The 27,866-nt window shown below is 38.7% G+C and overlaps 1 protein-coding gene across 1 annotated transcript; it reads left to right on the forward strand.

Annotated features, from left to right (window-relative positions):
* Window positions 1-27,866, forward strand: BMX (BMX non-receptor tyrosine kinase; the record flags this gene model as incomplete). Its single annotated transcript, XM_082076271.1, is given in 24 exon segments — window positions 1-24; window positions 28-129; window positions 1,132-1,162; window positions 1,165-1,220; window positions 3,458-3,539; window positions 5,264-5,383; window positions 7,153-7,214; window positions 11,886-12,064; window positions 13,444-13,506; window positions 14,502-14,557; window positions 14,651-14,655; window positions 15,315-15,350; window positions 16,973-17,052; window positions 17,712-17,806; window positions 17,809-17,838; window positions 18,269-18,343; window positions 19,233-19,404; window positions 20,319-20,367; window positions 20,371-20,535; window positions 22,211-22,275; window positions 23,522-23,630; window positions 23,634-23,640; window positions 25,599-25,756; window positions 27,792-27,866. Coding segments are annotated over 24 exon segments (1,896 nt in total).

Genomic DNA, 27,866 nt, shown 5'->3' on the forward strand with positions numbered 1-27,866 from the left:
ATGGAGAAGAAAACAATTTTAGAATAAATCGTTTTAAAGAAGTCACAACAAAAGAAAAAAATATCGCCAGTTAATTACAAGAAAAGGTTGTTTGTTTTAACGAAAGCAAATCTTTCTTATTATTATGGGGTAAGATTTTTTTTTAAGTAAATAGTTCTAAGACTTTCTAGTGTTACCTTATTCCTCTAGTTTTCTTTTGTGAAACTTGATCAGACATTAAGTTTAGAACAACAGGTTTACTTTGCTTTGAGTAGAATTATAGGGTATCAAATCCTAGTTTCATTTCAGGAAAACACTTAGCTGCAGGCTTAAGAGCATCAGAACAACTCTTACAGTTGTGCTTGCCATTGAGCATCTGTTTGTGTCCTACCAAAGAGAACTCAAGCACGTAATTAACATTGGCATATGTTTACACATTGTCTTGAATAGGGATGTTTTTCCTTGTTCAGCTTTCCCTCTGAACTGATGTAAATAACTGGATTCAGAAGTTACTTGTATAAGGCATTATTAGTTCAGAACCTCATCCCTCAGTTGCACAAAGCAGATGGTTAAACTATTCTTGTTTCCTGAGGAGTGACTGTGTACCACAAAATGTCGGCTTTTCATTCAGAAGATCTCCCATCAGGAATGCAAGTATATGTGCCAGGCAACTTATTTTAAAGTTTTTACTCCTTTTCACACATTTAGATGCCTCCTGTGAGTTGCATGACATTACAAAACCGCAGGGAAGCTCAGTGAGAGTAAGATCCATTACCTTAACAAAATTATTAACAACATAGCTAGGCATCTGAGTTGCTCGTAAGGTTTTTTCCTCTTAATTCTTCCTTCTTCATTCCCTTTTACTCACCCCTTCTTCCCTGTACTTCTGCAGTTGCAGCAGATGCTTTTTCAGATGTAGGGCTGTGTCCTGTAATTTCTGTAACTGACTTAAAAAGGAATTTGATCAATGTATTAGATGCAGGCAGAGTACTGAGGAGGTTTTTTACTGCTTTTCTTTTAAAGTTTAGCAAACCTGAAGCAAACCTATAGCTTATACAGCTTGAAACACAAAATTGCACAAAATCATCCAACTAGAATACTTTCTGTTGTCTCAACATTTGTTTACACTCTGCTATGTTTTTTGTCTCTTAGAAAAAAGGAAGCAAAAAGCTGTCAACTGAAATTAAGAGACAGTAAATCTTGAGGAATCAGCACCTCCTGCAAGACAATATCCTTTTCAGGTTAGCCATGAAATCTGTTTCATTTACACTTCATGTGAAATATGCTGGTCATCCTAATGTTTCTTATTGTTCCTGTTCTAAGTGGTGATACCTGAAATTACTGAGTGCTACTGATATTTAGAGCAAAAAGAAGATCAGTCCCTACTACTGAAGTTGTGACTTTGCTGATATATTATTAATTGACTGTGACAGAATTTAGATCAAGTCCTGTTTCTTTTGTGTTCAAAGGTCTATCAGACATGCAATTAGTATGATCTGGAATATATAGATCACTATCCTGTGTGATTATCACTTATTTTAAGGCAGAATTAAGCACTTAAAAATTCTTATTTTAATTCTCATTCTCTCTTTCCGCTTATTTTTTTTGGCTTAAATACCAAGTGCAGGATTTGACCCCTAACTGCTTGATTACCATTCAAATGTGCCACAGTCGGGAAATCCAAGGTTACACCTTGTATCGGAAGATGCAGCTATACTAAGCACTACACGTGTTCAAGAATTAAATGTGATGCAAAAACCATAACTTCAAATTCGCTGCCTTTCATCTGCTTCAGTTGTCCAGCTCAAGTTCTTCCTAAGGCCTCCATCAATCTCAGTTCTATGGGCGGCAGGACATGTAGATGTGAGAAGTGGCCACAGATCCACACCTGGAGTGGCACTGCCAAACAGTGCAACTGCAAGCAGCAGAATGCTAGAGTGAATAACAGGGTTGCTGAACACTGCATTAATTCATGATCCTGCAATAATTGCCATGCTGAAGGGCAATCTCATGAGGGATACTTAATATTTCCCTGCCTAGTTGATCCCAGGTGTCATTCCAGCCTTCCTTTCCCTTCTCCCTCCCCCAGTTTTGCAGCACTGATTGATGCTTTTATGTTAAATTAGTGTATTTATGTCAGGAGAGCACAGTTCAGCTGAGTGGGGTAAAGTATGTAGGGATGACTCTTCTGGGAAACAGTGTCCCTAAAAAGGACTTTAGGATGATGATAGCTGAACATAAATTTCCAGTGTGATGCTGTGGCCAAATGAGCTAATGGCATCCTTGGACATGGAAGCAGGCACATATTGAATAAAAGCACTCAGTATGTTTTGACACTACTGTGATCACCAGGAGGATATTATGTCTAGTTGTGGTGATTATAATTGAGGAAAGATGTTGTAAACTGAAGGGAGGTCAAAGGAGAGACTTCACAATGACTAATAGATTGGATGGATAACATGTTAAAGAGTAGAGCTCACAGGGCTCCACTATTTAACTAAATAAAGAGACAGGAAGCTAATTAATCAGTCATGCATATTTACCAGTGGGAGTACACGTTTAATGATGAGGGCTCTTCAGTCTAACAAAAAAACCAATATAGTAGGCATTTGAAATTCAGTGCAAATGACTGAAAAGCAATGTACAGGAGGGAAATGAAACCCTGACCTAACACAGACACATACACACAGTCAGTCCAGCACCAAAAAGCAAAGCAGATGTTAGTAATTATTAGGTAGGCTTCAAGCAAAGTGAGCAGAAGATAGGCTGAAAATAAGAAAAAGAAGCTGACTGTTCATATTGCGTGGCTAAGCTGTAGGACTACTTACTGCAGGATGTTGTAGGTACTAGTTATTTCCTTAAAAAGGCAGCTGAATGTACTCCCAGAGGAAAAATACCTCTCAGAGGTTATGAATTATAAATGCATCACCTTTGGATCGGGATTCTCTGATCACTGTACAGCTGCACTGAGCATGTACTCTGCCTCAGTATTCCTGGACATTGTCAGAGATGGGTTCCAGGACTCAGTGAGCATTCGGTCTGGCCTTGTGTAACATGAGCCAAAAGCTGGAAGATGAATATGGAAAAACTGAAGTGGAAAGAAAGAGTTTACATGTGGGTTATAAGGTCTTTTGTACATAGAAGATGGGACTATCCAAAAATATTCGATGTTGTCCTTTGTTTCTACAACTGTGCTTTAGGACATAAATCACTTTGGTTAAGGCAGTATTATGTTATTTATATTTAAACTTATATTTATATTCATATTTAAAATAATTAATATGAAAAATGAAGTATTTCTATGAAATGGCAGTGATATAAGTGACCACTGAGAAATGTCAGTAAGTTGCGGGAGCTGGATGTGAGTCCACAAAGCCTATGCTTTTGGTTCCCAGCCTATTTTCCTTTCCCCTCCTGCACAGTAAGATACTTTCAGGCACTACACTCTCACCATTGTGGCTTTCCCAACCTCTTCCAGATCGTGTACAAGGGCGGCCTGCTCTGTGTCTATGCAGCTGATGAAGAAAGCCGGGAGTGCTGGCTTACAACTTTGCATAGAGGTAATACTATTCCTTTGTGTACCTAAATATTCAAACAACATGAGGAGAGAGAGGAAAATGCTCCTGCCTCATCATTTTGTGCCATTCTTTGTCACCTGTTTCTAGTCTCATTCATACATCAGCACTGCCTGGTTGAAACACACAGTATTTTCAAGAATGGATTAAAAATTTTAAAGGCTGAAGGTTTCATTGACAAATAAGTCAAAATAAAACTTTTTTTGTTATTATTTTTATGGGCATTTTCAATCTTCATTATATATTCAGCCTTTACCAATGCAAGTTAATAGACAACCATACCTGACATGGTTAGTATGGCACTTATCTGCATAAATGTCATTTTGATTTTGTAGTGCTTTTGTATTTTCCTCTTTTTTTTCAAGGAAACAAAATCAGAGTCATGCAAAGCATAAATTATGGGCAGAAAGCTGTGTCTCTGCATAACTCCAGTGAAGGCAAAAACCTCATATCGAATGGGGCAGCCCTTACACATGCCGGCCATCATAAGAACAAAAATAGGCATTCTATAGTGAGCTGTGAGCAGTATCCTCTGGCAATTTTACTCGTAAGCCCTTGTATGAGCTGCCTCTCTGTGACTCCCTTTGCATGCACAGAAGTGAGAGTATGTCAATTAATTTGCCAGTGCTATGGAGAATGTGGACCAGCATTCAGCAAACTAACTACATTGAGTCTTCTAGAAACCAAGATTTTCATTAAGATGAACTTTTTGAAGAACCAAGTTTTGTAAGTGATACATTTTGTAATGCAAACGAGACAAACAGTAGCACAAATACTTTGTTGGCTACACTTGTCACCAAGAAGAGCCCTGATCCTTTTGCTGTTCTGTCTCACGTGTTCAGGAATCTTGGATTTACATCTCCACAGCAGGACTAAAAGCCTGTCTTGACACAACCAGTTTTTAAAGTCTCATTCTACGTGTTCTACTTTTCTTTTAGATACCTTTTGAAACCAGAACTGCTGTTTTGGCTTACAGAACTCATGTATCACTAGCACAATGATAGTATTGGGGAGTAAGGCAGTAAGCGTAAGCATAAGCGTAAGCGTAAGCGTAAACGTAAGAGTAAGAGTAAGAGTAAGAGTAAGAGTAAGAGTAAGAGTAAGAGTAAGAGTAAGAGTAAGAGTAAGAGTAAGAGTAAGAGTAAGGCAGTGCTTTGAATATAAAATAAGTATTTATTTGTTGGTGTTCCCTTCTGATGCACTCAAATATGGAATGTGTTCTAACAAATATATGGTAGTTTGGATCTACCATATGGGTTATCGAGTATCTATTCTGATACTGAGTATCAGTGAATATAATTTTGTTACAACAGATAGGTCTAAGAAAATATTCAGTATATTTTGATATATAAACATGGTTTATTTTAATTAGGTGTTTTTTATTGGTAGTGAAATCTTTATAAGATCTCTGATTTTGAATCATAGCTGTTGGATCCTGTTGTTTGACTGGGTTGTACGGTACCTCCATCTTCACACATAGATTTTTTTTCTCAAAGGAATAGGTAGCTGGAAAACAGGAATTTCAGATTTGGGTTTGTATAGAAGAATATGGTATAGAGATAAAAATGTGACCAGGATGTGTGCCTAGAGCTATGAGTCAGTAAGCATGCTGGAGTCCCATGGTTTAATGCAGCAGACACTATTGATCATAATGAACATTCACATTTTGCAGCTTGTCATTTTCTCTTTGGTTTCTTTGCACTTTCCAGAAATTAAAGATAATTCTGAATTACTAAACAAGTACCACAAAAGATTCTTCATCAACGGCAAGTTTCTCTGTTGCAAGCAGACCTGTAAAGCAGCTCCTGGATGTATGATCTGGGAGAAATGTAATGTGTTCTTTAATTTGTTTGATTAGTCTCATTGATGTTTTTCACAATATTACCAAATCACATGGATATTTAAGGCACTATAATCAATACAAAAGCTAATCTACTCAAACCTTTTCATGCACATGCTAAGTTCCTTTTAACATCATAGCTGTTATACATTGTAGCTTATAGTATAACTAGGGGAAATAATACACTAAATTATATCTGCTGTGTTTGATCAAATGGTAGTGACATTTTTACCTACAAAATAAACCAGATGGAATTATTTTTCTTTTTAAGATCTCTAGCTAAATTGTAGATTTATGCTGTAAAATCCTTCTTGTGATGACATCCTATAAGATGAATGGGTAGGAACAATAGAAATTCAGCACAAGAATGTAGATGAATAAGTGTACAACAATAGTTTCATAACTAAATAGAAGTAAAACTCTTATATGAATATATAATTATTTTTTTTTCTAAAATATGTTATTTAAATGAAGATTTTTTTTTATTATTTTAACATGGTTTTCTGAAGTATTTTCTTGTAGAACTTAGTTGCAGTTATTTAGGTGTTCTAGTTTTTCTCTATAAAAACTGATAGAGGAAACTCTGTAGAGCAGCACCCTCCTAGGTTTCACTTTTTCAGAAGGGAATTGCCTCATGTCTGTCTACATGCTTAAGAGTGAAAGGCCACATTTGGGAGATGGAACAGCAGTTCATGAGTATTTGGGCTTCAGCCCTTTAAAGCTTGATTATTTGGAATTGTAGAGTACTGGTAGATCCACTGATTTCAATCACAATTGAACCTTGATCTTAAACATTTATGGTCACAATCAAAAAAGAATGAACCCAAAATTAAAAGTTAAATCCAGAAATGTGGGTGTGAGTGATTAGGAACCTGACCTAGATCTGTGAGACTACCTGGAACAAGCATTTGCTTTTGAAAACTGTTAATAAAATTATATAGGCTTATCTACTATTAGTACACGTCTCATCATTATGGAACACTAAACAATGTAAAGAGTTGTCAGCTGATTTGTAACAGTAATTTGAATAGCTTCATCTACCTTCAAAATCACTTGTTATGGAAGCAAATAAGGCCATGAGACCCCCACTCAGTTGCCAGGACAAGGAAATACCTCATTACCAGTCATGGAGGACTTAGCCAAGAGTGGAGTTAAAAAGATAATTGTGGCATGCTGAATACTTCATTTTTGTCTGAGATAATAATACATGCAGGGTAAGTGCTATATCTGCTCTAAATTTGTTCCTAAATAAGTTCCTGAGGTTGCTAACAGAAACGTGCAGAGCACAGAGAGACTGACTACATAGGGATGACTACAGACAGCTTCAGCCTTGTAACCACTGGGTTATGGAAAGCAGTATTTCTTAATTACTGCTTCATGAACTAAAAGTGCTAATGAAATTAATTTAAAAAAAAAAAAGTTTTTAAAAAAATGACATACGTGTTTCCCTCTGTATGCAACCAAATAAGCTAACAGAGCTTTGAAAACCACAGAGCTAAATGCAACCGCAAATTTCCCCAAATTTGTTTTTTTGGCATAGATGTAAACAATGGTTGGTGGGGTTTTTAAAGATTCTGAGATGAATTAAGTGAAGTTTGAAAAATACAGAACTAAAGCAAGTTAGTACCTCAGGGAGGTGAAATGTCAGCTGTTATGATGCTGTTGCTGCCACTGTATAGATCTCCAAGTGAGAAAACCTCCAGAGATAAAGCCTTACTTAAATTAATGTTTTTTTCTTTAATTCTCCCTCTCATCTAGATGTGACTCTGTGTTGCACAACTAGGACTGTGAAACCTCTGCCTCCAGTCCCTCAAATGTTGGTAGGTGAAAACATTTCATTATCTGGCTAAGGGGGAAGACTGGCATCCAGGTGGTCAGGAGCGCTGCAGGATGGGATAGAGAATTGCAAACAGCTGCTAACTGGAAGCTGATGTGGACCTTTAACCTGCAGTGCAGCTTCAGTATCCTTGTGTTCACCAGCATGTCGGAGGGAAGGACTCATCTTCCTCTTCCATGTGGCAAACTGGGAAAGTCGCAGTTCACTTTAATATGCTGGTGGCAGTACTGGCTACAGCCCTCGTAGGGAAGCCTTTTACTTTATACACTTATTTCCAGTAGGATCAGGGAATGCCATCAAAATTAGCTCTCTAGTGTGTAGGAGGTCACAGTTCCTAGCAAAGCAAAACCCCTCCTCCACCACCCTCCCCAGTGAAAATGGTGCTCATAGTACTTGGAGAAAACATTGTAATTGAAGATGTGAACAAATTTACCCGCTTTGCGTGGGTGAGAAATGATGAGTGAACTGCCTTTATCTCAGGCAAGTCCCAGGCTGTGTTGCTCTGGGGTTGGGTCAAGAGTACACATGCCTGTTTAGGAATGTCTGTTTAGCCCAACTCTACACAGGCAGCCTCTGAGTTGATCAATTGCGAAGTGCACCTGAGCTCTTTATGTGATCTTGCCTATATCTTGACTTTATATAAAATAAATCCCAAGACGGTGGTGCCCCACCAGCAGCCACTGGGCTTTACTGTTCATCTGAGAAAGCTAGGCTTTCACAGACCCAAAGAGAATAACAGGACCCCAGGGTGCCGAAAAGCAGTGCTCATGCCTAGTTTAGCCTGAGTCCTCTAGTACAGCAGTTGCTTAATGAAGAAGGGCAACAAGTGACCATGTTAAGACTAAAAGCAAGACTGGAATATCCTCTCTGTGCTTATTTCCTCATTCATCTCCTCCTACAATATAAGGGCAATGGTTGTATCTTTCACCTCAATTTTACTTCCCAGTGTAATTATTGAGGTTTGTAGGTGGGAAGGACGTAACAATGACAAGAGAATAGAAAAGAACAAAGTGGCTTAAGTTATGATGTTTTTACCTCTTTAAAAAAGGACTCATCCACCCATTGTTACCCCAGCTTCTTCCAAATTAAACCAAATTGGCTTTCAAATAATGGAATTTTTAAATCTTTATTTTGTGCTTTGTTTTAATTTGTCTTCTCTTCTATATCTTCAGAATACAGTCTGGATCTGTTTCCTAGGTTCTCTCTGTTAATCACAAAGTAACTTAAAGGAAAAAAAAAAAAAAAGAACAAAGTGGGGATTTTTGTGTATACAGTTGACACTAACAGCCAGGGCTTTAACAAACACATAGATTACCAAGATACAGAAGATAAAACCACCGGAGATTTAACATGGAGCTTTAAGGGAAAATAAATAAATAAATAAATAAATAAATAAATAAATAAATAAATAAAGCCTTGGAAAGAAGCTATGAACAAAGAAGCTTTTGACATTTTTTTTCTGATAATGAGATTTGAAAGTAATAGCATTTTGAACATGCAGCAGCGTAACTTGTTTTGAATACCGTGGTCTGTTTTGCCTGGCTTCCGTCAGGAGATGCTCTGCCTATCTGGAAAAATCATCAGTCATGCAAATCTGCTGCTGAACATATTGGTTTCTGCTAGACCTATATGATTTATTTTTATTATCTGCCTGAGTTCAGAGAAGATATTTTGAAAGGGAAATTTAAAAAGCAGGAACATGACAGTTTTTAGATGGATCCTTCTAAAACAGGTTCAGTAATGCAGATACTATAACTCACACATCTGTTCAGAACAACTTGACTTCATTTTCCCAAGCCATATGATATAATCAGGTTAAGAAGGCTAATACTGACTTTTCCTGGTGAGGAACAGCCTATATTTAGTCACAAAGCTATTTCTATAAGCCCTCAGTGCATTTTTACTTTGCCCTTTCATCTACTCAGTCTGATCATCAGAAGTACCACCATACCCACAGCCTTCTTCCCAGCTGCCTCTCAGCTCATGTCTCTCACCCCTCCACACCTCTCCTCTTCAAGCCTTCCTCTCTTGTTTTCTTCCCAGCTGACCGGAGACACTACTTTTGCATGCTCACATCCTGCACCTTTGATGCCTTTGTTCCTTCTACCAGTTCAGTGTTACACCTCTAGTCTCCTACAGAGGAGCTGGTTCCTAAAGAGTGATGCCATCACAAAGGACAGTGGGCACAAAGGTCCCTTCAAGGGAACCAGTGGACACTTACCCTGTACATTGATAACTGCAGGAAGCAGGACCTTCCTGCCTGAGAAACACTTTCACCTCTGCTGGCACCTGACATCCACTGTCTTTGCAATGGCAAATGGTTCATGTAGGTCCGACCAATAATGCAGGAGATCAGACGACAGAAGTCCACTGAGTGCACACATGTATCTTCTCTTGCTTACGTGTTGGACAAAGTGTACAGAAGCTGAAGTGATCCAGCACATGCTTCCAGCTGTATGCAGCTGGGTGCAGTGTGCAGATAGTAACTGTTCCCCATATGCACATTGCAGCTGAATCTCAGACTGTCACCTACGGTTCTCTAGATGACAGCAATACAGTCGTCAATATGAAAACCACAATAGTATCACTGCCAGCATAAAGGAAATAATAAGATCCACTCAGTTACTCTTAGGAAATGCTCTGGGGCTTTCAGCCAGTGGTGGAAATGGAAAGCTGTATATCAAGAGATTAATCTGTACCAGGTTACAGATGAAGTCCATCCAGAATATTGCAACAGGCAAATACACATCTAGCAGAGACAAATATGATGTGCTCATCTTTGGCTGGTTCTTTTCCCTGGCAGGCTGGACAAAGAAAAATTCATTACATAATTCGTCCTGCCATTTGCTTTGGCCAATGCTTTGCACTTTCGTCTGCTCACACAAAAAGATGAAAGCTCCAACAGAGGATGATACCTTGATTGTTCTGTAAGCAAAACACTGGAAATTAAGAAAGAACAATTTAATGTCCAAAAATTACCAAGGCCAAAACTCAGAGGTGCACATCAGCTCATAAATATGTTTACTGAATATCAGCTTGCTCTAACATCACTAGAGACTTTAAAGAGAAATCCGTTTCATCTCTGTATTATAATTTTCTCTTTCTGGAGGTTGTAGGCAACTCTAGTTCTGTCATTATTCCACAAAGCAGTCTAAGACTTGAACCCTGGCTAACACAGACCCTCAAGCTATAAGTTCCTTTCCACCGAAGTCAGACAGATCAACAGGAATCACCCTTATTGGGGTCAAGTAGTACTACTTGATGAGTAACAAACCTAATTCTAGTCAAATGAGGACGACTCTGCTGTGAGTGACACCTCTTTAAAGAATGAGTATTTCCACTGGAACTTAGTGAAATCAGATTAAGACTTTGTGTATTTGCAGGAAGAGATCATGTGTGTCTTCTGGCTCAGTGCACTCAATTAGGCATTCCCTTGGCTCTTTGGTTTCTCCTTATTTAAAGAAATGTCAATAAAGAGAAAACAAGGAAACATACAATGCCATGGTCACTTGGACTTGATTTAAAGGAACCACAGCCTGCTTCAGAATACTTGGCATTCTTCCCTGGCATTGCAGTCATGTTCAATAGTAAACAGGTACTATTTGGAGACTTTTTTCCTAAGCCTTTGTTATTTTCCCACATCCTTTGTTGTCAGTGTTTCAAGTGTAGTTTTCTCTGCTCTTAAAGAACTGTGATGTCTGGATTTTCTCAGTTATGACATTTCCCTGATTTCTAAATGTATGTCAGTGCCTTAATTTTAGATGCTCTTTTGTCTATGACTTGATTGATGTCACTAACTTTAATGTCAGATTTCTCATCCTAGTCATTTGTGTAGACCTCCTCAACAATGTGGTGAGAGGTAGACACTTTTGTAGGATAACACATTTCACATGAAGACAAGGGTCAAAGCGAGGTAAGATGAATTCCATAGTTACATACCTACACATGTTTCACTCTGGGCAGGAAAAGTTAGGTGCCAAAGAGTGGGATTCCTTATATCCAACATGTGTAGCAGAGAAACATCAATAAAACATGGTAAGGAAAGGGAATGATTTAGAATTAGCATAGCTTTTTTTTTTCAGTGATTAGTAGCAACACTCGACTAATGCTTGTTTTGCTTCATGGTAACATTACCATAGATCAAAAGCCATTAAAAAAAAAAAAGTTATTTTATAATACTATGGTGGAGTCTTTTGATAGAACAGGACATCATTGTACTTAATGATAGTAAAGCACAATTTGGTCATATGGTGTCCAAAGCACATGAAATGCAAGAGTTCATTAAGTAGTATGAGCTTGAGATAGGTGGGATGCTTTTGATGAAGTCAAGTCTATCATGTGATTTTGGTAATGAGAGCTTCCTATTACAGTAGTGTCAGCCTCCACTCAAAGTTAATTGCTTCTAGTGTCATTAATGTGGTAGCTGACTCTGTTATCACCTGTCTCACAAATGTGGACAGCAGTATCTAAGCTGTGCTAGATACTAAATGGATGAGGAGAAAGCTGCTCATGCCCTTCTTCTTAGCTTTGATTAATTTGTCTAATATCACTATATATGGTGACGATATAAGTGCCCATGTATACATCATGTGTTATTTCTTACTGTACCCTGTGCTGCATCTCCTTATCATTTTATTTCCTCTGTCTTCAGAAGCAGAAGCGTATAATCCTGCCTCAGGTGCTATCACCAGACAAGTCAGTCCTGAACATGGCTGTGGCCCAATACAGCTATGAACCTAAAGGAAATTCAGCTATCCAGCTTGTCAGAAGCAATAAATACTATGTATTGCAAGAGGGAGATTCTGACTGGTGGAAAGTAAGGGATTTGCAAGGGTAAGTATGCCCTGCAGAATACTTTCATTCCATGATCGTGGTCTTCCACTTATCTTCATAGAAAATAGTGCAAGCAGTCCTGGTACCTTTCAGGATCCATGCTACAGTCACCTCAGTAGTTTTTAAACATTGCTCTGGAAGCCTCATTGTATTCTGTACAACTCCATTTTCATTACCATCCTTGGCTGGTTTGCAACAGAATGAAATTACTTGATCCATTCATAATTCAGTGATTAAGTTTACGACTGTGAGGAAACAAAAAAATAAAACAACTTTAACTTAAGGTAAAGTGTCTGCACTTGATAACTCACAGGATTTGTGTACTGTTGTGGAAGAAGAACGCCACACACACAACCCTGACAACTCAAAGATTAGTAAACTGATATATGCTCCTAAATACCTTCACTGGACTGCTTATGGCTATGTAAAGGCAGACAATACAGACAGCTCTGCTTATAGACCCTGAGTAGAGGGCTTTGAGATGAATGAAGGAGCAGTAAGAGATCCAGAGAAAGGGATCTACAGTGGGATTTACAGTGTTTTTCTTTGGGTTGAGAAACTGAGGCTTTTGCTGTATTGATTCTTTAAGAACACGTCAAATATACATCATAACCAAACCATTAAATTCTGACTGAAAAAAAAAAAAAAATCAAGATATTGTTTTCTTGAATGTGGCAGGAACAAACATAAGGAGTTACCTGTTTCACCTGTTTTCATGCACTCTCAGTTTTCTTCTCACTCTGTTCTGCTGAAGAAACCCTTCCTTTCTGTGTCCATCCATATTCAAATACAAAGTTTATTCCCCCTATTTATTTTTCTGATGGGTACACCATACAACCCACAGTCTTATAACCACAGATGTTCATTGGCCCCATAACTTAGGTCCAACATCCCATGCCGTCAACTGCTTTAAGTGGTAGCTCATCTGTCCATATGCACTTAGCTTAGCTTCTCAATTGCATCTGGCATTGTGTCAAGAAGAGTGCTGAGCCTACCCATGGATTTTCTGTGTTTGACCTTGGATACTCTGCTGGCACCCATTAGTCACAGGCATCCTTCATCACAGCAACTGAGATGGCACGTAATGATATTGCTGAGCAGCTGTTCCAGTCTTGCTTATGATGAAACTAATCACAGAGGAAGAAGTCATTTCAATGACTGGCAAAAAGAGTACTTCATTGAAATGTAATTTTCTAAAAGAAATTACTTCTGTATTTTTCTACATGGTAAGTAAAAGCAGAAATGTTTTAACCATGAGCATTTCTTTCAGTGACATTCTAAAAAGTGACTCTGCGATGAATCCCTTTTCCTCTTTTAAGGGACAAAATTTAAGATGGAGTCATGTACGATAGCTAAACTTTGAACTGTTTATTTTACAGGAGTGAAGGTTTTGTACCAAGCACTTACTTGAGAAAGTTGTCTGTGAATGATGAGGAACCAAGGTGAATAAATACACAGCCATTCACTGCTTGAATGTTTTCCTCACCACTCTAGTAAAGATCAGGCATATTTTTTGAATATATTTATTTTTAAATAACTTTTTGAGTACTGAGAATAAAGTTTACTGAAAGGTATAGAATCAGATACAATTTGTCTTTTTGACTCATACATTAATGCAAAAAACATCAGTTGAAAATTCTGATTTCATTTAAATCAATACGGTTTTGCCACTGACTTCAATGATGCTGGGATTTCAATCTTTGTACTCTTATTTCAGCATTAAATCATCCTTGCTAGCACTCTTGTGCATTTGTGTGTATGTGAGTAGTCCAGTACAGGGTAGAGTCCAAGTCTGTCTAAGTGAAACATCAGATCCATCTTTCCCTTCTTATTAAGATGACACAACATTGCAAGCATATTTATTCCTTAAGTATATGAATCTCACCAAAAATCTCACAGAAACAAAACAGATTGTCTCATAGTAAACAACACTAGGCAAGATTCAGAAATTTCCTTTAAAAATCCCTGCTCTTATAGTATCCTGTAAAAGGCAGCAAAATTAAAAATATATGTTATTTCTGTACAAGAGGTTATTTTAGAGGCCACTTTTTTGGCCACATGAACTCTTTTTTTTCTGTCACACTAAGAACATTTATTTGGAAAGTCTAGGTTTGTGCAGTTTTGGAAATCCTGACATTTTGAAAAGGTAGATGCAATCTCTTCATAAGGTCACTAAAGGGATATGGAGTTCCTTTGCCTGTTACAGCATGCACAGAGAATATTTGGCTTTCTAACACATTGCACAGTGAAGGAAAAAGGCCATATAAGTGTTTACCAAGTCAGAAAATCCAGACAATTAAATATATCTCAACTTTTTTGAAATATTCACCTTAGACCATAACTACTCAAAAATATATGTAGTATGATTTTTAATACAAATAAGGTACTTTCCATGAACTTTTTTTATACAATATCAGCATGTTGTTTGTCTTTGCAGGGAAAATTCCAGTGTCAGTGAACAGATATTGGCAGAAGAGCAAAGTATTGCTAAGCGTGAGTGAGTATATAGAATACATCTCTGTGAGAACCAAAAGATTCTTTGGGCAGAAATTGTCTTTCCCCTTTACATGTCCTCTATACCTAAAGCAAAGGTATCCCACGTATGGCTGTCATAACAATGACAATAATTATAGATATTGTCATCAGCTTGCAAAGCTATGATTGTATTTTTTTTCAGACAAAAAAAAAAAAAAAAAGTCATTTAGATAAAACAGTCTTGTAAACTAAAGCGATACTTCATAGAAGGTAACTTCTATTAAAAAGGTTTCGTTGGAGCTCCCTGAACTGATCTGACATATAATAGCATGTTTGGCTTTTTTTCCTCCATTTGGGATCTCTCCATTTCCTTAATTACAATGACAACCAGAAGGTTCAAGGTTAGAGGAGAATTATGTACCTCCCAGCTTTCAGGGATGCAGCTGTATCATGGTCTGCAGGAGACAGAGCAAACTACTGCTGGTAAAGCTTGTGGAAGAACTTTAGGGCAGCGGGATCCTCTTCTAAGGAGTTACTGTAAAAAGTCAGAGTCACGGAGTGGGACCAGATATTTCAGAGTGCATGAGATGGGAACTAGTGGTTTCCATTTGATCTCGTGGCCGAAATTCACATATGCAGGACAAGTCACAAGTCTACCTTACAGCTTTAAAAGTAGTTTTGAAAGCATTTGCAATGTCTGGCATTTTTCATGTGTTGGCTGTGCCTTATTCAGAAATCAGCCTGTGAATAATAAGCCAAATATTTCTCTTTGCAGTTGGTATGCTGGTCTGAGCAACTGCTCCATCAGAAGGTCCTACACATATTTTATTGCTTGTATATGAACTACAATGGAAATGTTTCTGTGTCTGCTGTCTTTGCTATACTGTGTAGCTAGAGGATGCTGATGCTCTTCAAACAGCTGTAGTATTACATAGTTCTAGAAATTCTTGTGCTAACTTGGTATTGATAAACAGATTTCCAGACATGCCTGGATGTGTTAATAGCTATTCTACATAAATGAACAAATGACACACCTCTAAAAATATACTTGGAACAAAGACACACTGAGTTCATTTCCCCTCAAAACCCTGTTTTTTGGTTTTACCGCCGGGCCTGTGTTGTTTCCTCCAGTGTGGCTTTCTGCAGGTCAGTCTAGAGGAATCCTCTGTGATGGTTGTACGATATAAAAATATGGAGTAAAATAAGTTCATCCAGGTTGCCCTGAGGAAACTCAGTGCTATGTCTACTGAGTGTTGGCTGGACGCAGCTGACTAGTAGCAAGGATAGATAGCACCATAGGACTAGACAGGGGTATAAGTCTCTACAGCAGATGACTGCAGAAAGATTTGTTCATGTAGCTTCCTGAAGGAGCCCCAGCCTCAGCTGTGCTTCGTGTTTGAGTGTGCTGTGTGAACAAGTTTTCCATTTGTGACTTGCTGCTTTCTCATGGTCTGATTCGTACTCAGCCACTAACAATTTTGACACAACCCAACTCTTTGGGAGCCTTGGCTCAGTGTCCTTCTCCGTAGACCTACACCCTAGGTTCATGAAATTCAAATGTGGCAAATCACTGGAGAAAGGCAGTTCTGTCCCAGTCCAAAAAAGGTGCTGGAAACTCCTGACTCCAGTTAACTTTAAGGGGACATGGAGTTTCTTTTGAGCATCCCAGCATTGAACCTTGGCCTGTACGTGAGATTCTAGATGTCTTCTTTCCTCCCTGCAACAGCCATTCCTAGCACATTAGAGGTGTAACTGTTAAATGAACTCTGAAAACCAGAATTTCCAGCCCAGCATGGTAAACCATTAACAGAAGTAAAAGTGGATAGTGAAAGTTAGAACTGGAGTACCACATGAAGACTAAAAATAATCCAAATATAATAGAGTGCAGTGAAAATCTTTCTATTTATTTGGTAATTCAGAATTACTTTGGCAATAGAAAATTCACCAGTCTTATGCACTATGTAAAGAAACTGAGTGTGGTGGATAAAGCTCTTATTCAGATGGGATGTATGTGGCAGTGTTTGGGTCTTGAAACATGTACCACCTCTGGAGGGGACATGAGGAAGGAGGTGGGGTTAACAGTTCTCTGTCTCTCTGGTTATAAATCTGTATCTGTGCATCAAAACAGGTTTCATGTCTGGGCTGGGGTACAGCTACCTAATTTTAAACATTCACAGTGGGATACCACAACCAGTTACCTAGACCCTCTTTTTAGTGGAGAGAAATAAATATTTCTAAGACATAATTCCTCTTGTCCTAATGTAGTCCTAATGTAGTCCTAATGTAGTAAAGGAGGTCAGATGAGTCACATCTCCTTCTTTGCTTTGTGGACATTACAGTGTAAAAGCCTAAAATTCACTGAAATGAATTCCAACCTCATTGTTCCCCATAACATTATTTATTTATTTGTTTGTTTGCTTATTTATTTATTAGGGGAAAGAAGGTGCTTTTATGGTTTGGAAATCCAGCCAAGCAGGAATGTACACTGTGTCTGTATATAGCAAGGTTCCTGAGTGAGTATCCAAAGAATGTGTACCATTTCTGTGAGCACGCTATGGGTATGCTGCTTGTTATGACTTGTCTACACTGTGTTAAAGGTGGACCTCGGGCACATTCAGGTCATATTAGTTATTTGAATTAATACACGACAGTGGCTCCTTGAACAGGGGAATGGAGGTCAAGAATTGTCTGACCTAAACATAGGCAGGTAACAGGCACATAACCTAGGGGAAGAGGGATGTCTCAAGAGTGAGAGACAAGGAAAGGAAAGGGAATGGGCATGGGCATGGGCATGGGCATGGGCGTGGGAAGGAGGCAAAGAAGGGGAAGAGAAGGTGTTCAAAATTAGATGCAGAACTGCAAGGGCAGTACAGGGAAGTCTTTTGCTCTACATGTAAATATTGGGAGACAAGCACTAACCACCAGACTACATTAGAGTATGCAGCAGAAGTTTGCAGTGTTATAGGAGCCTGTACTACAGAGCCAGCAGGTGATAAGGAGGGAAAAGCAGACTGGGGCAAATGTGACAGTCTTCCTGGTGACATCTAGTACATAGTTTATTATTTGACCAGATGCAGTGTTGCAGTTCATTCAGCAACTAATCAATTAACACAGGGTTTGAAAGGCACTTTGCAAGGCTTTGACGTGTACAGCACTTTGTGATGTTTTTCAGAAGTAAAAAAGGAACAGTCAGACATTACCATGTGCACAAACCCCCTGACAACAAGTATTACCTCACTGAAAATCACTGTTTTGAATCAATTCCCAAGTTATACACTACCATCAGCATAACTCAGACGGTAACCCTATATCCTCTTTCTACTTGAATGGCTTTGGCTCAGGTTTCTGGACTTCTTAGCATTATGGTGGATCTTTTCCAGTACTGAATATTCTAAATATTGAAACATCCTTTGGGTCAGTTTGAGTGGAACTAAAGTGATCTAACATATTCACAATCAATACAATTGCTTTCTTTTGCTATGCAGTGCTTTTTGGTATTGTACTACCTCTTCTTGCAATACCTCTGCTAGACTAGCCCTTAAGCACAGAAAATTTTCAGTCTTGTAAAGTGATGCAGCAGCTGTTGAATACTGAGTATCTGTTATTACCTGGGTGGTTGTAATATGGCAGGGAGAGGGTTGTATTAGTTTCCCTGTGTTTTCTTTTATTTCAGAAGACATTAGTCTTCTCATATAATATATTGTGAACTTTAACAGGTTTTCTTTGTAGACATGGTGACAAGGCTCTGGTATGCAGTGTCTACACAAGTAAATAAAGTCCCAACCACAGCTTCATTGGGAAATGGTATGAAGATAACTTTCCTTTTTGAAGCTGTTGTCGGCCTTGGACACCAAGAAAAGAATAACCAGAAAATCATAACTGCTTTCAGACTTGCAGGAGGTTACAGAATCTTTGTTTGGTGTCCATTTCCACCTGTCCATGCAAGAGGCAATGTGAAAATATGGAAAGAATGGTCTTTCAGTCAATAGCCCATTCTGCAGCTTCCTCTTTTCCCATGTAGCATTAAGACTTTATGGTTCTATAAAATGGGGTATCCCTTCCTACAAGAGCATCTCTACTACATCCAGGGCAATGTGAATGTGAAGGCATTTTATAACAAACTTTATGTTGTGCCCTTTTTAAGGTATTTTATGTCAGGTCTTATATCAACTGTGCAAGACCTGGCATGCTTCCTTCCCCAGCACAGCTGAGTAATGGCTATTCTTTCCCTTTTCCACATTACCTGGCACTGTAATACTTGGTCTCCAATCTCCTACATGAAAATATACCACCGTTTGATGCATTAATCTTTCTCAAATCTATTTATATAGCTTAAGCCTAAGCAGCAGCAAACAGCACTTGTATAAAGTGTAGTCTCCTTCCATAACTCAAAAACAAAGGTGAGAGGCAGGTGTGTCACCTCAGTGCTACGTGGTCCTGCAGCCCTCTAGAGCAGGGGTGTCAAACTCATTTTCACCAGGGGCCACATCAGCCTTGCAGTAACTACTCCTACATTTATACAGTCCTAAAATTACATTCGGCCCTTTCAAGGCAACCGCAAGGCTGATGTGGCCCCTGGTGAAAATGAGTTTGACACCCCTGTTCTAGAGAAAACTACAGCATTGCATGTGGGGGATATCATGCTTGCATCTGTCCATTTTTTTTTACTGAATAAATTCCTTTGTCCCACTAGGAATTTGGGAGCTTAAACGAGAAGAAATTGTCCTGTTGAGAGAGCTAGGGAGTGGTCAGTTTGGAGTGGTGCATCTGGGAAAGTGGAAGGGACAACATGATGTGGCCATAAAGATGATTAAGGAGGGAGCAATGTCAGAAGATGAATTCATAGAAGAAGCTCAGACCATGATGTAAGTTATGGCATTGCTTAATTATTTGGAAATAATGATCTCACTAAACATTAGCCAGTAACATATGGCACACAGAGAAAAGATAATTTCCTCTTAAAAATAAAATTAAGTACCACCAAGTACATTAGGCACAAGCTAAATAGGTAGCCACATAGGATATTTGGCGTTTACCAAAAGAACTTAAAAGAGACTGATACAGTCATCTACAAAGTTTTCAGTTAACATCTCTTCCACAAAGTCAGAGTTTCAATATACGTCACTTAAGACTTTGCTTCATAAGCATTTATGCAGAGACAGTGTAGAAAGCTTTTCCTGCCCTCCTGCAAGCAGGAATGAGAGACAAATGAATAACTGGGAAATGCCAAAAATATGAATGTGAAACTTGAAGTTTTAGTCTGTGACTCCAAAGAGGTAAAGAATTTCAAATGAAATACCATGAGATTATAATTGAAGCATACAAATTCAGGAATATTTTTAAGATCTTGTGTCCTGAAGGAATGTACCACATTCCTGTCAGTTAACTATCTAATACGATCAGGATTCTCAATGTGAAAATTTTGCAACATAGATTTAGTAGAAAATCTTAAGGTCTAAGGTTCACCCCACCAACTCATATCTATTTTCTCCTACTGACAAGGTTGCACTTTTACTCTGCTAAATCCTATTTCAGATTTTGACTATAAAGCTGTCATTTCATCAATACTGCATCTTCTTTTGATTGCCATCAATACTGAGTTTCAAAGTAACTAACAGAAGGACACTCAGTTCTTCTTAAAAAGGAATATTTGAAGTCTGAGAAGGGACTGTTTCCAGCCTCAATAATTTATTTCAGTATGTTGTATTAATATTTGAAGAACAGAAATGCACAAGAATCTTCATTTATTCTTTGATTATTTTATTTTTATTTACTTCAGGACACTTAATCATCCCAAACTTGTTAGACTGTATGGTGTATGCTCTAAATAATATCCTGTCTACCTAGTGACGGAATACATGCCTAATGGCTGTTTGCTTAGCTACTTGAGGAGTCATGGGAAAGAACTGCAACCGCTTCAGCTTCTGGAAATATGTTATGACATTTGTGATGCTATGACATTTCTGGAGAGCTGTCAGTTCATACACAGAGATTTGGTAAGCTACCCTACAGGACAAGGGGAATGGGGATGGTAGGGGGATGATGTGATGCTGGGCAGCCCTGTCCCTCAGGGCCAGCCACAGCTGCACTGGCTCTGCCAGCACACACCCCAGAAAGTGGTGGTGTCCCCTGAACAGAGACACATAGCTGGGTCAATACAATGCAGCTGTGGATGAGTAGCACTAAAGCCACCTGTAAACATCACTGCCCACATGTTCAGGGCTGAGCTGACAGGTCTACACAGCACATACTGTGCTGCCTGCATTTGTGGGCTTGAGCCTCGAGGATCTATGCACCATGTAGCTGCACAGATGTCCAAATGTAAAATCAGTCCACTGAAGCAAAGGGTTCTGTCCAGTGATGCCGCACTCCTCCAGGAGCAAGTGGTGCAACATTAAATATTTGAGTCACTTTGGTTGGTTTTTGATGAGTTGGGGGTTTTTCTAATTGAGAACTATTCATTTTATAAAACAGGTATGAACACTGCTGGGATAAACTGGAATTTACTCTTGTGCATTGCGAGCAGCAGGACTTGAAAGTCTGCAGCTGCCTAGGTCTTTTAAAGACATTTTTCTATCAGTTTCCAAGAGAGTATTTCAAGTTGCTTTTGATGAAGGGACCAGGCCTTCCAAGGACTTGGACCAAAAGTTTATTCAAAACTTAGCTTTCAAGAATGCTGGCTTGGAGGAAAGCAGCTGTTATTTTACTAGTCTGTTGAAAGTGAACCTAGCCAAATTCCTGGTGCATTGTGCTTCAGAGTCAGTAGCAGTATTTTGCCTTCGAAATCTTGTAGGAAGATTTGTGACAATTTGTGTTACACACTTGCTTAATTTTCCAATAGGGGTGCAGTCTCCTCAGGACGCATTTCAAATGTCTTGTTAATGCTTTCTAAGAATTGTCTTTATGCGTAAAAAAAGTTGTTAAACCCATACCTCACCAATTTTTACACCCTGATTCAGAAATCAGGAATATTGGGCAATTTAAGTAGCAGAATGCAATTTGTAAAATAAAGTCAGTTTCCTAAAAACTGTCTGTGCACTGTGGGAAAATGGAAATAAAACTTGAGCTTGATTTCAAGTTGAAAACTGTAGATGCAAACAGTATCACAGAAATTAATAAGCACGCCAGCAGACAATACAGCCTTAGATAACTGTTCTCAAGGGATCATTTGCAGAACTAGGTTTATATTGAACTTTTCATAAATCAAGCTGTTCAAATCATCTTTCATTGCTCCACTCTGTTTATAGCACATTATAAATAACCCAATCAACGTTTTTCACTTTTTGATGCCTTGGTAAATTCTTAGACTACTGAAAAGGACCCTGGAGTAGGTTACAATTTGAAAGATGGGGTTTACTTTCTGGCTCTGTTGCTGTTCTAGGTAAATGTGGGTTTCTCACCCCTGTTGCCTCATCCCTCAGTGTCCTTATTTGTAAAGTTGGGATAATGGTAAAGAATGTTTTTCAATGAATCAATAGTTGAAAAATAAAATAAGAGAGCTACTTACTCTTCACTTACAGTTGCAAACTTACTTGCTTTGATCAAAGAATGTCATTATTCATTTAAATACTAGAGAGTATAAATTATTATTAGCAAATCACCAAGACATGACATTATTTGCTCCTCTTTGTATTTTTTATGCTCATCTCTTTTCTAATTTCTGTACTAAAGGCTGCTAGGAACTGTTTGGTTGACAGCAATCTGACTGTGAAAGTATCTGACTTTGGGATGACCAGGTAAGTAAAAGAACTGGGATCCTTGTGAAGTTATAACGTTAGTGTGTATGTCATTTACTGGTATTGATTAGGTAGCAAGTGGCTGTTGGGAAAGTTAAGTCTCCTTTTCCTTTCCATTAATGACCATAAGCTGCTATGGGATTAGAATAAAGTTGTTCTTTTGCCTCAAAAAGTTAAGGCTTAAAGGTCAGCTGCATCTAAGGGATTTCATTAGCCATGTTTGTTAAAGACTTCTCAGAGTTTACCTTGTGTACAAGATTTTCACCTAATTTGGAGGCCAAACATCTTAATCAGCAGCCTCTATGGATGATCGGTCTAGAGAACATGTCCTCTGAGAAGAGGCTGAGGGAGCAGGCTGCTTAGTCTCATGAGGAGGAGGCCAAGAGGGGATCTAAAAGCTGCCTATAGCGACTTATAATACAAAGCTGATAGAGCCAAATAAATCTTATCAGTGTCGGGTGATAAAACAGCAGACATCAGCTGCTTGCTGTAGCTCTGGAAGTTCAAGATAGCTGAACACTAAAATAAGTTGTTTCCTCAGGAGGGAATAAAGAAACATGACACTCAGAGAGACTATGCGATTGCAATCTTTGGAGGCTTTTAAGATTTGACTACACAGAGCCATGGCTTATCTGACCTTATTGTGGCCTTTCAGTACTTAAAAGGAGCCTATAAGAAAGAGGGGGACAGACTTCTGAGCAGGGCCTCTTACGATAGGAGAAGGGGTGGTGGTTTTAAACTAAAAAGAAGGGACATTCAGGTTAGATATTAGGAAGACATTTTTTACAAGGAGGGTGGTGAGACACTGGCCCAGGTTGCCCACAGAGGTGGAGGATGCTCCATCCCTGGAGACATTCCAGGCCAGGCTGGAAGGGGCTCTGAGCAACCTGATCTAGTTGAAGATGTCCCTGCTCATTGCAGGGGGTTGGACTAGATGACCTTTGAAGGTCCCTTCCAACCCAAACTATTCTATGGTTCTGTGATGATGGGAGCAAACCTATTTGAGAAGGAGGCCAGGCTAGGTGGCCTTACAACAGATATTTCTATGATCCTGCATTATTTCTCTAATAAGTTGTTAGCAATTATCTGTTCTATACATTGTAGCTAATGCCTTCATCAGGTATCCTTTGGATATTGGGGATTCTGCTCAGGCTTTACTTAGGAGCCTTGTGATGTACAAGGAAGAAGCAGTAAATAGAATTTCACTGTAACTCAGTCACAACCGGGTTTGTTTCTTGCCTTGTAGGTATGTTCTGGATGACCTGTATGTAAGCTCACTAGGAACCAAGTTTCCAGTGAAGTGGTCAGCACCAGAAGTTTTTCATTACACCAAATTTAGCAGCAAGTCGGATGTATAGGCCTTTGGTGTGTATGGAATTTGACATATAAATACGTATGCATGTATACCATTACAATTGAATTTCCTCAGCTTTTTAAGCAGAAACACTGGACATTTACACACTGAAGTAACATAAAAAGCAGTTATAGCTTATGTCCTTGTTTAATGTTTTTATGCATCCAAGTCCTATCTTCTTTGGATTTTTTTAGCCCTACTGTTTTTCTTCTAAGCACATGGAAACTCTGCCAGTTCCCCATTTGCTATATATGTGTTTAATATTGTAAACAGTTGGCGGTGGAGACCAGACAGTACCTTTGGCATATCTAGATCATAAATCAGTGCTGCCCAAGAGCTTTTCTGTTAGTCACAGAGATCAGAGTAGACTCTGTACGTAACCCATCTGTGCAAGATAATCTGTGGGACCTGGGACTCTGTATCTCCACAAAAATAATATGTATTTGCAGATCACTTTCTACTCAGGAATGTCAAATATTTGAACTTCTACTTCAGTGGTTTTCAAGCTATGAATTACAAATCCCTGGAGTCTGTTCATTGTTTCTAAAAGTCTGCAAAATGTGTCAAAGGAAAGGGAGTCTTTTGTGAATGGGCTTAAATTCCACTTACACGGGTTTGCTCCTCCAGTAGGAAAATTTTGGCAGCTATCAGGTTGATGAAAAATTGGCAATCCCATGTTCTTGACATTGAACAATGATGAATAAAGCAGATGAAAGTGTTTCCAAATGCTGAGCTGCTTCTTTAACCTCATCTAGTCCCAATGTATTAATGACTCCTGCAGATAAACAGCTCAGTCATGCCCTTTACAAGTTGTTTATAATACATATGATTAAATCAGAAGTTGGATTTTTCTGGTGATATCTTTTCTTTTTGCTCTTATTGATGAAATCCTGGCTCCAGGCTTTATTATAATTAACTTCAATATTGGCATTAACTTCAGTGAGAAACATTATTTTTCCTCAGAAGGTCTTTTCTTATTTTAACACTATCCATTGATGCAGTGGAAGCAAGGGGAGAGTGGGATTCATTAATTCTTGTTTGGTTGTTTTAAACTAATGAATGCTTAACGGGTGAAGGAAATAATTGACTGATTTATTCATATCCCAAAAGCAGGTGTCAGAAAACAAATAATCTTGTATTTTAAATGTTCTCATGAGGGAAAAGTGGGATTCAGGTACCATTTTACTCTGATCCCACTGCGACACTACAATGATCCAGCTTTCAATCTGGAGGGAAAATAAAGGTCTAATAAATTTATTTTTTTAAAAAAATCTTTACCGTCAGTATTATATACCATCATGAAAAAAATATTTCACTTTTTTATTATTATTTTACAGTTGGCATGATTATCACGCATGTTCCATTACAACAAAACTTGTTTCTTGCAAAGCTTTCATTATGAATTAATGATTATGATATTATCCAGTCTTTCTGTTGCTTCAGTGTAATCTAGTTCTTATAGGCATGTGCAGCTGACACTATAAAGCATTCAGAAATCTTTCTGACACCAAAGGAGTGTATATCTCACTCACTTCACAAAATTGGTACAAATTTTCTTATGATTTATTCTTTAAAAACATAGATACCTATACTTATCGTTTTCTTTTTCCTTCTCTCTCTCCCTCTCTGTTTAAAACAAACAAATATACTCACACCTATATAAGGGGATGCTTGTATGTATTTTGTAAAAACTATAATCCACAGATTGCTATGTCTTGGACTTTGTCCCTTATTGTCCACATCAAATACTAACTGTATAATGTAACTTCACCTTCTACTAGAAGTTGGTTTACATTTGAGTACGGAATCACAGCTGTCAGTCACCTCCACACTTTTCTTTGGACAATATTCTCTTTAAAGAGTCAGATCAGTTACATGTTGCATCTGTGTCTTGTTCCAGGAAAAAGGGGTTATCTTGTATTTCTTTACTTTCACTTCTTGTCTTCCACTACCATGAATATTTTTGCAGGTATATTAATGTGGGAAGTGTTCACTTTGGGAAAGCAGCCCTACAAGCTTTATGATAACATGCAGGTGATTGAGAAAGTTTCTCAAGGATACAGACTTTACAGACCGCAACTGGTTTCAGACATCATCTACCAGATAATGTACAACTGCTGGCATGAGGTACGTATATCTGCACATGCAAACTGGAAAAAATAAAACAATAGGAGTCACAAGGAGCCACAGCTCATAGCTGAATTGATGTTCACAGTGGAAAATATCCCTTATAAAAGACATTGCTTGTGTGTAGTAGAGTTGATATAAAAGTCTAGTTCAGGGTGTTGTTAGTACAGGAAACGGGACATGAAGGAAGGTTGGGTCTCTTCCTCTCAGAACCATGTGTTTAAGTAAGTAACAGTAAAATACCTTTCAATGTCAACATAATGTACAAGGTTTCTTCTCACCTAATTTTAATGGTTTAAAATTTGGGTGCTAAGACAACTATCTAAATTTGTTTCACAGTTACAGGACCATTATTGGTACCTCTGCATGGTTATTTATTCTTTTTATCTTAGTCACTTTGGAATAGCAAATAACTGCTTTCATACACAGAGATTTTAAAACAATTAATTTAGATGAGACATCTAACTCTTTAGATTTCTAATGTTGGTTGAAATGACCCCACCCTTAGAATGAGAAGGATGTGTTACACCATCTGTGAGTTGCTGAGGAGCTTTAAGTCAAATGCTCATCATGCTCATTTTATTTTGAGACATCTGTGTCTGCTATGCCAAGAATTATGCTGATTTATTGTTCTTCTTCATCTAAATTTTAGTCAGCTGTCTGTGGATTATGATTTGTTTCTCACTAGCAACAAAGAACTGTTCACAGTATCACAGTATCACAGTATCACAGTATCACAGTATCACAGTATCACAGTATCACAGTATGTTTGGGATTGGAAGGGACCTCAGAAGATCATCTAGTCCAATCCCCCTGCTGGAGCAGGAACGCCTAGGTGAGGTCGCACAGGAACATGTCCAGGCGGGTTTTGAATGTCTCCAGAGGAGGAGACTCCACAACCTCCCTGGGCAGCCTGTTCCAGTGCTCTGTCACCCTCACTGAGAAGAAGTTTCTTCTCAAATTTAAGTGGAACCTCTTGTGTTCCAACTTGATCCCATTACCCCTTGTCCTATCATTGTTTGCTACCGAGAAGAGCCTGGCTCCACCCTCATGGCACTCACCCTTTATATATTTATAAACATTAATAAGGTCCCCCCTCAGTCTCCTCTTCTTCAAACTAAAGAGACCCAGCTCCCTCAGCCTTTCTTCATAAGGGAGATGCTCCACTCCCTTAATCATCTTAGTTGCCCTACGCTGGACCCTCTCCAGGAGTTCCCTGTCCTTCTTGAACTGGGGTGCCCAGAACTGGACACAATATTCCAGATGTGGTCTCACCAGGGCGGAGTAGAGGGGAAGGAGAACCTCTCTCGACCTACTAACCACCCCCTTGTAATACACCCCAGGATGCCATTGGCCTTCCTGGCCACAAGGGCACAGTGCTGGCTCATGGTCATCCTGTTGTCCACCAGGACCCCCAGGTCCCTTTCCCCTACACTGCTCTCTAATATGTAATTTCCCAACCTATACTGGAACCTGGGGTTGTTCCTGCCCAGATGCAGGACTCTACACTTGCCCTTGTTAAATTTCATTAGGTTATTCCCCGCCCAACTCTCCAGCCTGTCCAGGTCCTGCTGGATGGCAGCACAGCCTTCTGGCGTGTCAGCCACTCCTCCCAGCTTAGTGTCATCTACAAACTTGCTGATGGTACACTCTATTCCCTCGTCTAAATTGTTAATGAATATATTGAATTATATTGGCCCCAGTACTGACCCCTGATGCACTCCACTAGATAATGTTCAGTACATTACTGGTGATACCATGAAATGACAGTGATATTGGGGGTTTTTTAGATATAATTGTCAGAAAAAAATTAGACATATAACTTATATTTGAGGACATGTTGGTGCAAAGAAAAAAGATAAAGCTATCAGAACATAAGAAAGTTACAAAAAGTAACTTGAATTTTCTTTACCTCATAAGCATCACTGTCTCTATGAATTACTGTGTGCTAAAATCAAGAAAAACTAATGCAAATTACAGTTCTTGAATTATTTCAAAATTAAATAACCATACCCATCATCTTTGCTTCATTCAGCTACCAGAAAAGCGCCCTGCCTTTTATCAGCTCTTATCATTTTTTGAGTCACTAAGAGAAGACAACAGAGCTTGA

This window comes from Streptopelia decaocto (genome assembly GCF_964273445.1).
Source record: "Streptopelia decaocto genome assembly, chromosome: 1".
NCBI classification, from domain to species: Eukaryota; Metazoa; Chordata; class Aves; order Columbiformes; family Columbidae; genus Streptopelia; species Streptopelia decaocto.